Source organism: Lethenteron reissneri, chromosome 47, assembly GCF_015708825.2.
Source record: "Lethenteron reissneri isolate LAM-NWPU_2019-01 chromosome 47, ASM1570882v1, whole genome shotgun sequence".
In the NCBI taxonomy this organism is placed as follows: Eukaryota; Metazoa; Chordata; class Hyperoartia; order Petromyzontiformes; family Petromyzontidae; genus Lethenteron; species Lethenteron reissneri.
Window position 1 is genome coordinate 9,194,247 of NC_083825.1, and position 14,270 is coordinate 9,208,516.

The following is a 14,270-nucleotide window of genomic DNA, read 5'->3' on the forward strand; positions in this document are numbered from 1 at the left end:
GTAAAATTTTGGAAAAAAAATTTCATGAAAATTAAATGTCACGCACAACGAGTCTGTGTGGAAAATGTCAGCTCGATTGGATCACGGGAAGTGGGTTAAAAAACGACCAAAAGATTTGCACGGTCGTAAGCGCGCAAGCAAGCAAGCAAGTGAACTTAATATAAAGGATTAAAAAAAAGGTTTTTTTACGTAGGTTTTGATTGATCATGTACAGCATTTGCAATTACCGCACACGCAGCAATCACGGAGAGCCAGCCAAAATTTTACTCCACAAAGTATAGACAGCAGCAGCGAAACGGCACGGAGTTTTGGAGGTCACGGCTGCAGGGCAGGAACAGCTAAGCTAAAGGAACGAATGGAAGAAAATAGGGCAAAGGTTCTTTGTCAAGCATTGCCAAGTTACAGGCTGACAACAATAACTACAACAACAACAACCCAGCCAACATGTAGAGAAATATTGGCGGAGTCCGGGCGCCTCCTAACATCCGCAGTAGCGGTATCTCTGGAGGCGGCAGCCCCCCCCCCCTCCGCATTAACCACGGCGACACGCACGCCGTTAGATGGCCTCGAGTTTCGACCAAAGGCCCCCTCCAGCTATGGTGCGGGGGGTGGCTAAGCACAGCCATCGCTAAATCAAGCCTTCACGGGGCGATGATAAAAATCAGCCGGGTCACACTTTGACGGCCGCGCATCTGCCAAGAGTTTCGCTTGCACGGGGAAGATCGGCGGGCGGGCGGATGGATGGTGGGCTATGCGGCGTGGCGTGGCGGCGTGGCTTTGCAGCGTCTGATGTTATCTGAATCCTCGACCGCGAGACACACACACGGACGCACGCGGGCGCACAAGCGCACGCACGCAGGCACGCATGCCCTTTACCCGAGGTTCACCCCTCTATTCTCTCCGTGAGCGTCCAGCCATTAGCAGAGATGCACTATCTCTTCCTCTGGGACCAGGGCAGATGCTGTGTGTGTGCGTGTGTGCGTGCGTGTGTGTGTGCATAAATGGGGAGCGGTAGTGTAGGGGTTAGCGCGCCGCGCTACAAAGCCGGCGACCCGAGTTCGATTCCCGCTCACGGCCAACACCAGTGACGATTATCTGAACCGGTCCTGGGCCTCCCCTAGGTCGACTCAGCCTCAAATGAGTATCTGGCGCGGTGCGTAAACATCGCCACCGGGGAGACAAAGGCGGCCGGGTGTGGTGCTGGCCACCCACCGATCTCGTGTACCGTTCCGGCCTTCATAGGTGCTCGCTAACAGCACTTGCTCCTACAGTCTGTTAAGGCTACACAGGGGATCTTTGTCTGTGTGTGTGCACACACTGGGGCACACACAATAAAAAAAGGCTTGATGGGTCCCCAAGCCATTCCTATGCTAGTGCTTTGTGAACTCTGAGGTTCTGAGTGATGCTTTGTGAACTCTGAGGTTCTGAGTGATGCTTTGTGAACTCTTTCGAGGTTCTGAGTGATGCTTTGTGAAATCTTTTGAGGTTCTGAGAGATGCTTTGTTGGGCCAGGCACAGCGGCAAAGTGAGCTGCCACGTACTGGGTGCATGGATATTGATAATTATCATACATTGCAGACGTTTGTCAATCGACTTTGTGGTTGACGGGCCACCTCCCCATGCAATGTGGGTCGTGAAGAGTTGTTTGACCATACTTCACCACGCTGGTCGGCGTTGGGGCGGGGGCCAGGCTGGCCCAAGTCAGACGTTGCTCGTCACGGATGTGATCCACAGCCAGGAATCAAACTCGGCTCTCCACGATCATAGTGCAGTGTGAAAGCCATTACACGACCATGTATAACGATGATACAGTGATAGCAGATTAATTGTTATTATATTAAGGTGCTGCTTCCGTGATGGATTATGATTATTATAATTCTGCTGACGATGATGGCGATATATTGATAATCATGATGATGTTGGTGATGACAATGCTACTGTTTATCACAATTATAAAAATGCTACTATTAACGATGAAGATGTTTCCGCCGGTAATGATGATAATGATAAACGATGATGATGACGATGACAAGGATGGCACTGACGTCTTTGCTGGTAATAGTGATGATGGTGACGAGCAGTCTGCTGTTCATGATGATGACGATATTAATGGTGGTGTTGATCTCCTTGTGAGTAATAATTGTTATGACTGTATGTCTACGTTGATGGCAATGCTCCTGATAAATACGACGACTTAATACGATGCCGATAATGATCATGATTATGCTGATGATGATCATTATAGTTTTGTTTCCTGCCGATGCTGCTTGGTGATGCACATGAATGCTCCATTTTGTCATCCCTCGAGTGTCCATAGCATGGAGACTCCGATCACATCTGCTGGGGCTAGACACCCGATCTGGGGCGAATGGGCTGCTCGCTCAAGCGTGTGAGAGCACGCGCGCGCGTGCGTGTGTGCGCGTGTGTGTGCGCGTGTGTGTGTGCGCGTGTGTGTGTCCGTGTCTGTGTGTGTCTGTGTGTGTGTAGTGGGGAGCGGTAGTGTAGCGGTTAGCGCGCTGGCGACCCGGGTTCGATTCCCGCTCACGGCCAACACCAGTGATGATTATCTGAACCGGTCCTGGGCCTCCCCTAGGTCGACTCAGCCTGAAATGAGTACCTGGTGCGGTGTGTAAACATCGCCACTAGGGAGACAAAGGCGGTCGGGCGTGGTGCTGGCCACCCACCCCCACGTGTACCGTTCCGGCCTTCATAGGTGCTCGCTAACAGCACTTGCCCCTACAGTCTGTTCAGGCTATACGGGGGATCTTTGTCTTTGTGTAGTGGTGAACGCGGTGCGCTACGAACCCAGCGACCCCAGTTCGATTCCCGCTCACGGTCAACAGAAGTAACGATGATCTGAATCGGTCCTGGGCCTCCCCTAGGTCGACTCAGCCTCAAATAAGTACCTGGTGCAGTGTGTAAACATCAGCACCAGGGAGACAAAGGCGTTTGGGAATGGTGTGGTCACCCATACCATTGGTTGCTCGCTAACAGCATCTGCTCCAACAATGAGTTAAAAGGCTATACAGGGGATCTTTGTCCATGATAAAGGTTTTTCTTTGGGTGAGAGCACGTACAAATAAATGTGTCGTCAACTCGCCACCACCCGACACAGCCAATTAATACAGTTTGTTCATTTATGGCTAAGTCAACCTAGAGGAGTCCCAGGACAGATTCAGATAATCGTCACCGATATTGGTCGTGAGCTAACCACTCCAGCCACGCTCCCAACACGTGTGTGTGAGCACACAACAACAATACAAAGATCCCCCAATAGCCTTTATAGAGCGTTGGGGCAAGTGCTGTTAGCGAGCACTGATGAAGGCCGGCACTGCACGCGAGGAAGTGGGTGGGCAGCACTACGCCCGGCCGCCTTTGTCTCCCCAGTGCTGATGTTGTTCACACAACGCACCACGTACTCATTTGAGTCTGAGTCTACCTAGGGGAGGCCCAGGATCGGTTCAGATAATCGTCACCGGTGTTGGCCGTGAGCGGGGAATGGAACTCGGGTCGCCGGGTTCGTAGCGCAGCGCTAACCGCTATGCCACCGCTCCCCGCACACACACAGACACACATACACACACACTTTCACACACACACAGACACACGTATATACACACAGACACTCTCACACACGCGCAGACACACGCGCGCGCGTATGTATGCAACAGGTGTGCTCTGACCAACCTTGCCCCCACCTCCCCTGCCCTCTGCCGTCACCCTTTTTATATAATCCCACTGATCTAACGACCTTAAAGGTACCCCCTCGAGCGAGCGCGTTTAAGACCCCCGACTCACGCGCGCGCACAAGAGTGCGCCTGTTCAGCGCCCGGTGCGCCGCCACTCTCCCGCGCATGACAGCGCAATCTGCATCTCCATCTGCAATTACATCGCGTTTCGTACGCAGCGGCACGGATGGGCGAATCCAGAGCTCGCAGTTGCCCAGACGCAGGTCTCGTCAACAACTTCGACTTATTCATCTTCATCGTCTCTTCTCGTCGTAGAGGAGGATGATGAGGAGCAGGAGAAGAAGTTGTTGCTGCGGATTTTTTTTAAGTTTTATTCGAGTCTGGCCTCGTGCTGTTTCCTCCTTCCGTTTGCTTTTCTCAAAATTTGATGACGACCGTGCCCACCACGTGTCGACTGCTGCTCGTGTTCGCGGACGTGCTGTCGGCATCGCGCCCCGAGATGAAGCTTCCGTTCGGAAATCTCAACTGTGTGAACCACCGCGCGTTAGAGGATGCCCCGTAGAAGCAGATTTCATAGAACTAACTGTCATCTTTTTCACTTAACTTATTTTTGTATCCACAAACTACGGGGTTGGTGGAGGAGGAGGGGGGGAGGTGTACTTTCCTGCATTCCGATTGCACGGGAAGCAAACCAATAAAAAAATAATTTTCATCGGTGCTATTTAGCCAGAGTAAGAATTCAAATGTGGTTTGTGTGTGTGTGTACGCAGTCATTGGTGACCAGCCTGAAATCCTCAACACTCGAGAACCTGGTTGAATCACAGGTGGCTGAAACGCAGATTTCAATAGAGGACATTAGCCGTGCCAGCTCAGTGCCCTGACTACTGAGCCATCATGTGAATGAGGCAGTAAGCCACTCATATCCTTTATACAGCCCGGCCGGCTTTGTGTTAGGGCGCTTGACTCACAATTGGGAGGTTTGTGAGTTTAAATTCCGGTTTGCAGGTCGACTTAAGCCCAACACCTCTATGGAGAACGGTGAGGGGGTGGGGGAGGTTCGTAAATTAATCAAATAGGTACCACTTCGAGGTAAGTGAAAGGTGCACATAAGAGTAGCAAATGTACACTGCCAGAGGAATGTGGAATTTCCATCACCGGCTCAGGAACTGCCTTAAACTCAGCGTGAGCAGGGGTACGCTTTGAACGTTGATACTTTTTTTTCAGAAGTGTAACTTTTAATAACTTTCACAGTGATGTATTGCACTGATCAAAATTAACTTTTACTCAATACTGTGTTAACTTTCGTAGAGACATACCGACTTAACCTGACAATTTGACTCAACTGACTGGAGATTTAATAAAACCAAGAGTAAAAGCATCCCTCTGCTCAAATGACTTTGGGGCGGCGGCCATATCAATTTGTAGCCCCTCAGCCAGCGGTGACAATTCCACATTACTATGACAGGGCACATCTCTCTGACTAAAAAAATAGAAATGCTGGTTTGCAGTGTTCTATGAACAACTCATAATCTATAAATATATATACATTTTACACGCATGATAGAATTCAAACATCGCGAGCATTAGAAATTATATTAATTAACGAATCGTCAAATTGATAATAATAATATGGTTCCAACCGCAAAACTAAGGGCATGCTTAAGATTCTTAGGGTTCAATTGACGTGCTGAAAGGAAAGGTCCCAAACTGCTAAACTGAGCCGTATATTGGATCCTCAGCGTGCCCTAGACATGCTAACAACTCACTCAGCCACATCAAGGCCCCCCCCCTCCCACCCCACATAGAGAATTCGAAGCAGCGCATCGAGAAAAATCGTCCGGGGCTAAAACCAGCACGGCCGCCCTGTGCTAATTTCCAAGCTGACCTCCCCCATAATCACTATCATCATTTCCTCTCCCATCATCCTCCTCCTCCTCCCTCCTCCACCCCACCGCCGTGCGCGCTCTCTCCCGAGAGGCGCAGACTCCAACGAGCGTCTGTGGTTAAAAAAAAACTCCACGACACCCGAGCCAAACGCGGGGGCCGAAAGCCCCCCCCCCGACGGGCGGAACAAGAACAACAATGATGAAGCATAAGAAGCAGTGAGCCGCCCTCTCGTCTCTCTCCCGTGTGGGCCGAGGCTGAGGTGGGGGGGGGGGCCCACCACCACCATCAGCAACGCCCATCGTCCTTGCAGGCGTTGTAATTACGAAAGGTGGGTGGGTGGTGGGGAGGAGGAGGGCGGGAATAAAACCTTTTCACTCCGACAAGCGGCAATCTTGCACACCTTGCGTGAGTGCGCGTGGGGTAACCTGTGTGTGTGTGTGTGGCAAATCGTTGCGTCCCACGCCTTAATTGCGTCGCTTGTTAAGTTGGGCTCTGCCCACTCTTATCCCCCCCGTGTGCGCCTCTCTGGGTGTTTTTATTCTCTTAAAGAGCGGCGCACCTGGGACGCTTTAATGAGGGTGCGTGGGGCACAGGTAGAATTAATACGCGAGTGGGGAAGACATTTATAATGCAGGGAGGAGGGGGGGGAGGGGATGGAACGGTCGGAGGAAACGAGAGACAGGAAAATAAACTCGGCGTGGTTCTGCAGAAAGGCGCTTCCCATTCACTGCCTTCGTCAATTAAGAACACAGCAGCGACGACGACGACAGCCGCCACTCGCCACTAAGTGGCGGTGAGGTCACCACGGCGCCCGTGCCAGGCAAGGTGCACTTTGAGGCCATGCGAAGTGTCCAAGAATCTCTCCGCTGGCAGCAGGAGGTCACGGGTCAGACCCAGGTGCCATGGGGTCGACTGACTGAGATGACTGGCAAATGCACCAGCTGTGCACGCTACTGTGCCAAAATTATGAAAGCGCACAAAGACAAAGATCCCCCGTGTAGCCTTAACAGACTGTTGGGGCAAGTGCAGTCCGCGAGGACCTATAAAGGACGGCACGGCACACAAGGGGTGGAGTGGCCAGAACCACACCCGACCGCCTTTGTCTCCCCAGTGGTGATGTTTAGACATCGCACCAGGTACTCATTGGAGGCTGAGTCGACCTAGAGGAGGCCCAGGACCGGTTCAGATATTCATCACTGGGTGTTGGCCGTGGCATTGGAATGGAACTCCGATCTCCGGGTTCGTAGCGAGACGCGCTAACCGCTGCCACACACACGCACACACGCGCGCATACGCGTACATCCGCACACACGCGGCGATGTGTGGACACCACGATTGTCTGCGGCACTCTACGTGGGCCGGCTCGTGGTGGGTGGGTGTCTCCCCTGTTGATGACGACGGTAATAGGAAAGGTGCAACCGTGGGGACGTGCTGCGTGGGAGCCCGCGGTTTTGATTACAATGACGAATCCTTCTGATGACATATTCACCCGGCAAAGCCACACGCGGGCTGCCAAGAGTCTCTTGTAGGAGGGCCCTGCTACATTGGGATGTTCGGTCAACATCAAAGGCATCGTGTGTGTGTGTGTGTGTTTTAGCCATGGGAGAAAAACCGGATATCTTAATCTGAAAAAAAATCAAACGATTAATTTTACTTTACGTCCTTCGCGCAGAAGGCATCTCTCAATCGCCGGGGAGGATCCCACCGACAAACTGGAAGGTTGCCAGGCGGTGAGCCGGTGGCAACAGCTTCTCTGCAGTTCTCTATATATGAAGATGTTTCTCAGCCGATTAGTGATAAGTGTTTATTATGCGTGTGGGAGGAAAGCGGAGCACTCGGTTGGAACTCACGCAGAACAGGGGCAAGGAACACGTGTGTATGTATGTTGAACTTCTTTCGCACCGTACGTAGCCACCCGTGCTAATCGGAGGAGCGGCGGGAAGGACGACAAAATAAATACAAAAAGCACGCTATAAAGAAACGAGTTTTCAATCGAGATCATTTAAACGTGCATTGCTCCAGTGGCTTCCTAATATTGAAAGGAAGAGCGTTCCAGACGGCCGCAGAAGCGCATTTGCAAACTCCAGAGAGGTGCCCAAGCCAACGATTCAAACCGGCCACGGTAGTTAAACTCTACTATAAACGAAACAATACATTTTATTTTACCAAATAAGGTGCACTGAGCTATAAAGTTATTTTTCAACAGCGACCTGGCCACACATATCATAGCTCAATGAAGTGGCTTATCACGTGGAAATTTATAGCAGCCAAATACTCTAAATGCATGTTTATAAATTGTGGAGGGAAAAACCGGAGGACCCGGAGACAAATCCACACGACCACGGGGAGAACACGCACACTCCAAATATACAGCAGCAGGCGTCAGGGTTGGGATCGAACCCACGACCTGCTGTACACCAGGCGAGGTAGTTAACATCTCACCACCGTGGCGCCCCCGGTCAACGTCAACGCGTCTCCCCGCTCAGGGGACAGCGGTAACACAATGTGAGGAGTTAAAGGGGCAGCACTGCAATTGCTTGCTCACGCCACTGCTGGCAGAAAGGGGCCTCCACCAGAGGGGGCTCTAGAGAGGCACCTCTCCAGGGTACCTTGGCCTCCTCTTCCATCTCGTTACCCTGCCATCCCGACATTTACCGCATCGAAGCAATGCAATGGCGCGCAGGCAGGACTGCGACGTAGACCTGAGTAGTGGACTCACCAGCAGTTGCGGCAGCTGCCCGGCCAGGATGTCCTTGAGGTCTCGCGTGTCCTCGTGCCGAGCCGGGTTCACGTACTGCCAGCGCTCAGGCACGAAGGGCCACTTCATGTCCCGAGCGTCTTGCAGCAGGGCCACCAGCTCCTCGGACAAGGGCTCGTCGCTGCCTACGTCCCCCCCGCCCCACACACACGCAGACACAGGCACACACAGATACACACACAGACACACACAGACACACACACACGCAGACACACACGGACACACAGAGACACACGCACACACACGCAGACACACACAGACACACAGACACACACAGACACACACAGACACACACAGACGCACACACAGACACACACAGACACACACAGACAGACAAACACACAGACACACACACACAGACACACAGATGAAGATTCCCCCGCATAGACTGTTGGGACGGGTGCTGTTAGCGAGTTGCACATACGACGGCTGGCAAGGCACGCGAACGAGGGGGTGGTGGGTGGCCAGCAGCACGCCCGGCCGCTTTTGTCTCCCACGTGGCGATGTTTACACACATCGCACCAGATACTCATTTGAGGCTGAGTCAACCAAGGGGAGGCCCAGGACCGGTTCAGATAATTGTCAGCGGTGTTGGCCGTGAGCGGGAATCGAACTCTGGACGCCGGGTTCGTAGCGCAGTGCAATAACCACCACACGTCCACTCCCATCAAACATACATACACACGGACACACATACACGTAAATTTATAATTGTACATGCACTCGTAGATACTTGCACATACTTACGACATGAATGCCCCCCATATACTCAAATACGTATACACATATATACGCGGACACTCATTTATACTTCTGATATAAACACACTTCGGTTATAAGGACACGTCAGCTAGAAACACTTAACTTATTATACAAGTACACCCCTGATACAGATACACATCTGTTACAAGTACACATCTGATACGAGCACTCTTTGGATATATGCTTGCGTATGGCATTATGTTCAGGAGGTGAATGCCAATGTTAAGATCTGCTCGTCAGGAGAGGGCTACAGGAGAGAGATCGTGGCGTTTTGCTCATGCTCCTCTGCTGAAGGAGTGAGTTTGTTATCCTCCACCCCACACCTCCAATTAGCACCGTTGGCTACGTACGGTGCGAAAGAAGTTCAACATACATACACAGACAACGGTGGTTTTACTATACGGGTCCACATATTATTGCGTGGGAAACGGTCATCCCACGTTTTTCACGTCACCTTTAGCTGCGTCGACAATTGGTACCGTCATCTCGGCGAAACGGATGGACGATAAAATTCGAATCCTGATATGACCGGCACACTTATGATCCGAGCAAATGGATCGTGCTTGGGATGGGCGACCGCCACCGCACACAGAAGACAGGTTTGTGTGTGGGTAGGCGTCGTGTGTGTGCGTGTGTGGGTAGGCGTCGTGGCCAGGTGATTATCAGTGCGGCAAAATCCATTTGTTGTTCTGAACTCCCCCTCCCTCCCTCTCCCCCAACTTCACCAACCCGTGCCGGTTTGGTCAGCGCCACGCCCGGCCAATGGTTTTGATCACAACGCTGCGCCAGGTATTCACTTTAGGCCGAGTCAACCTCCGGGAGGCGCAGACCAGGCGGAGACAGCAAAGGGGCAAGAAGTGCTGTGAATTATAACCCGGGAATTGGAACTTCGGATCGACTGAATCGTCGTGCGGTGCGCTAACCACTGCGCCGTTGCCCACACACATATGCGTAGGCACACGAAAGACACAGATAATACGGTTAGACTATTGGGGCAAGTGCTTGTTCGCAAGAACCTATTAGATGCGCAAGACTTGTTCACATGTCATTTGCCACTAATGTTAACTGTGTGTATAGTGCAGTGTGTTGACCATTGTGCCATCACTCCTCACATACACAGTAACACAACAACTGCCGTTCGCCACTAAGTGGCGGTAACATCACCACGGCACTTGTGCCAGGCTATGTACACTTTAAGGCCACGTGAAGTGTCGAACGCTCGCTGGCAGGTCACGGAACAGACCCAGGTGCCATGGGTTGTCTGACGGAAATGACCAGCAGATGCACCACCTGTACTCCTTACTGTGCCAACTTGCTTTGTTTTAACCGCCTGGCACTCCGCTCGTTGTTGTAAGCTTCGCTCCTCTGCCCTCCGTTGTTGATGGAGGGCAAATGCTTCCAACTGCCCAGTAGCGTCCTTCACGAGCCTCCTCCACAGAGGTCGATCTTGATATTGCTGGTACCAGTCGTTGGCAAGTCCACTCAGCTCCACGTCAACCTGTACTAGATCAGTCTCTCTAGCAGGTGCCATGCCCATTTAGCCCTCTCTATCCGGCCAAACAGAAGATCATTGGACATGTGATGGCTGGGCATGCGGGCTACATGACACAGCCAACAGAGCCTCGCCTGCCAGAGGAGCTCACCAATGAGACAGTATCGAGATCTTTCACGAACAAATACACACATACACAAATGCAGATACACACCGGCGTTCAAACACACACAAATAGAAACAATAACCGTTGTTCGCCGGCAAGTTTTTTTGGTGGCCACTTGTGTTGCTGATTGTTGCTAGCCACCTGACAAGTCAGGCCTTTGTACCTGTGCTCAGCAACCGTGTTCAAGAAAAAAAGAAAGTGGCGTTGACGTCACAACAGCGCCTGTGCCAGCCTAGGTGCACTTGGAGGCCGCGTGAAGTGTGGAGGAGCTCGACACGGGCAGGAAAAAGGTCACGGGAACCGGCCCGGGTGTTATGGGTCATCTGATTGACACGCGTGTGTCTCTCACACATACGCGCGCGTGCACACATACGCGCACAGCAACTGTAAACACGCGGGAGCCGCACGGTTGGACGGTCCGAGGCATTTCCGTCGGTTGTTGCCCTTCCTGTCCGCGCTGTTTATAGAAGATCGCATCAACACCGCTCCGAGTGCATGCACTGGCGTACGCGCGCCACGGCCGGGCTATCATTACCGGCAATCTTGCTTAATCAAGCCCTACACAGCAGGCGCCCATTCATCACCGGGCAAAATCCCTTCCAGCGCATTCTGCTGACATGTCACAATTTCCTCCGGTGAGCTCGCGCGCGCGCGCGGCCACGTGCCCGCGCGTGTGTACGTACGTACGTACGCGCGCACACGTGCGCGGATGCGTGCTGTACCGACGTTCAACGTGCGCTGTCCTCGGACGTACGCAGCCACGCGCCGATGTTCCGGATCAAGATAATTGATTGAACAAAGGTGATCAAATACGCCAGAGACTGCGCAACAGTCGTTTACATAATTGTGCTATCACGTCGATGGGCAGCGGTACACACATGCACGACGCTTTGTCACGTGTGATTCTAATGATTCGGGATGAGGGCCTCCACACGCCGTGCGGGTCGTGGGGGTTAATTGACCCAGACACCAATTCGTCTCCTAGTTTTAATTGATTATTGGGCGTTGATCATCTACCGTGGCCGTCCTAGGCCACTGGTGGAAATTCCACATTCCGTGGCAAGGGGGAGGGGTGGGGGTGCGGGGGCATGTCACCTACAGAACCACTATTAACATCCAACAAAGTGAAATGCACTCATTTTTCTAAAACACGGGAGAGATCGCGTGATTGGTTTACCTCTCGATTGGGATTTGAACTCAGCACCTTTTCTGACTGCAAGCCGAGCCTGCTGCCGCAGCGCCCACTCCTCCGAAGCGAGGTTCATCATTTATTCATTCCCATCCAGATGGTGAAGAACTCACGCGACGCGCGACTCGTACTGAAAAGGGTTACGAGTTCAGATTTTGATCGGGGGTGCTTTCAACTCGGTCCATCATTTCTGCGGGGGTCAACAAAACGCCTGCCACTTTTTTTATTTGTGGGAAGTCACCAGCGGGCTTTCCGTTTTGTAAGACTGGCCCCTGCCATAGGAATGTGGAATTGGAACCAATCGTTCAGGGGTCGCTCTCGCTCTCGGAGGGCTTTGACAGAGAAGACGCCTTGACACGCTCGCACTATTCGGTCGGCCGTGGCCGCGTCCGTTCACACGCACGTAAATTGTCTATCAGGGCGCTCCTTGTTTTCCCCGTTTTGAAGGCAAACATCACTTTAAAGTGCAACCAAATCTCAAATTGATTCCGTGTTTAAATTAAAACCGTATCTACCACAAATTGCCTTTCACATCGCCTTGATTTAAAAATTAATTGCCTCTTTTTGTTGTTGTGACCATTTTCCTTCATTGCATACGATCTGTCCACATTCTAAAGCTGTCCTTTAAACATCTGTTATTTACCGGACATTAATTTGTGTTTTATTATTTCGCATTTGTTTTGAATTTCATTCCACTTTGTTTTCAGCTGTGTGCTGTAATTATCCTTCACCCATGTGCTCCTTGGGAAACAGAGACATCTGTGTCTCTGTGGGCTCTCACCCGGTTTTAAATAAAGGATGTATCTCTCTCTCTCGCTTAGCGAATACCAAAGAATGGACTGGACAGCAGGTGCTTCGGAAAATTACAGCGATATCCCAGGGGGAGAGGCAAATAAAAGCTTCCTGATCACCAACCATCCAAACGGCAGACAACACTAACGAAGGAACACATTCATCTATTGGTTCACCAGCATTGGTTTTCGCGAGCCCGACTCTGCTGGTTGAGACACTGAATGTCAAAGGCGGCGCTGGGTTTACTCGACTTCATCCAACGCTGCTGGAAATATTCACTCTCCAATGGGATGTGTAAAAAAAAATTATACGCAGAGTGAAAATATGAGGGAGGCGTCACATCTGCGTATTTACCGAGTTACTTATATTCTCTGCGATGATAATAATAACAATTTACATACGTAAGGGGGATTTCATCCGTAGATCCCAATGGATAATTTACGCGCTGCGATCTAACAACAACAACAAAAATGATGAAAGTCGCGGCGACGAATCAAAGCGATCGGGAAGGGCCGCTGCGCATTTCAAAGGCGCTTTTGCACGTGTCTCACCGTGAGGTAGCGCTGCCCCCGCGGGGGCAGTGGCATCTCCGTCTCGCAATGCCCCCAACTCCTGCAGACATGCCCTCAGGGCAGCCACCATCACCTCCTGGGTGCTCATAGAGAGAGCGAGAGAGAGAGAGGGAGGCTCTCTGATACGCGTCCGGGGACAGGATGATTGATGGCCAAACTTCTCGCCTCCGAGCCCAGATGTGACTCCTTGAGTTGCGGGGGGGTGGGGGGAGGGGGGAAAAATGAAAAAACAAAACAAGGAGTGAGCGAGCCGCGAGGGAGTGGTGGCGAGGGGAGGGGGGTGGAGAGGGTTCAGGGGAAGGCGATGGGGGTGTTGGGGGTTTGGAAGAGTTATTCTTTCAATAAATAGAGGGGTCATGAATCGGTTGTTTTCTTTTCCTGACAGCTCAGCGGTGCCCCAGCTTCTGAGTCCAAGGTTACGCCGTCGGTCGCAGGCCACGCTCGCAAAGTTTCGCGTTTCGGCGTCGCTTCGTGATGGAAAATGGTTGCATTTGGTGCCCATTAACTTAATCACCTCCGATGAGTGCGGTTGCCTACGTACGGTGCGAAAAGAAGTTCAACATACATACATAATCCTAGTTTTTTCTCTCCCCCAATTACATTCCAATTTTATTATTATATTCTCCTGGACATCTGTGACAAAAAGAGCTGTATAGCTCATTGGATTCCTCCAGTATAAACAAATATTCTGATTCTGATATTCCAATCAAATTCCAAGACTGATTATATCGATCAAGGGGTGGCCACTGCCAAGGTGGTGCCACTGGACTTGCGATGCAGAGGCCTCCGCTTCAACTCTATCTCCCGGCGTGGCAGCTGAAACGACGGGGGTGGGGGTCAAGTTTATTAAATCAAACATTTCCGCGGACCACCCAGCCCCCCACATCCCTGGTGACGGAACGCCTTCGATTCTCTCTCTAAATACCAGCAATACAAAAATTATTTAATATTACCGAAACATAA

The 14,270-nt window shown here is 51.6% G+C and overlaps 2 protein-coding genes across 2 annotated transcripts in view; one reads left to right on the forward strand and one right to left on the reverse strand.

Annotated features, from left to right (window-relative positions):
• Positions 1-14,270, reverse strand: part of ALPK1 (alpha kinase 1) — a 75,799-nt gene that overhangs the window by 28,776 nt on the left and 32,753 nt on the right. Inside the window, 2 exon segments of the mRNA XM_061571475.1 lie at positions 8,296-8,459; positions 13,287-13,493. Coding sequence (XP_061427459.1) covers positions 8,296-8,459; positions 13,287-13,493 — 371 coding nt within the window.
• Positions 1-14,270, forward strand: part of LOC133354553 (TRAF-interacting protein with FHA domain-containing protein A-like) — a 63,860-nt gene that overhangs the window by 6,324 nt on the left and 43,266 nt on the right. The gene's annotated exons all lie outside the window — the stretch shown is intronic.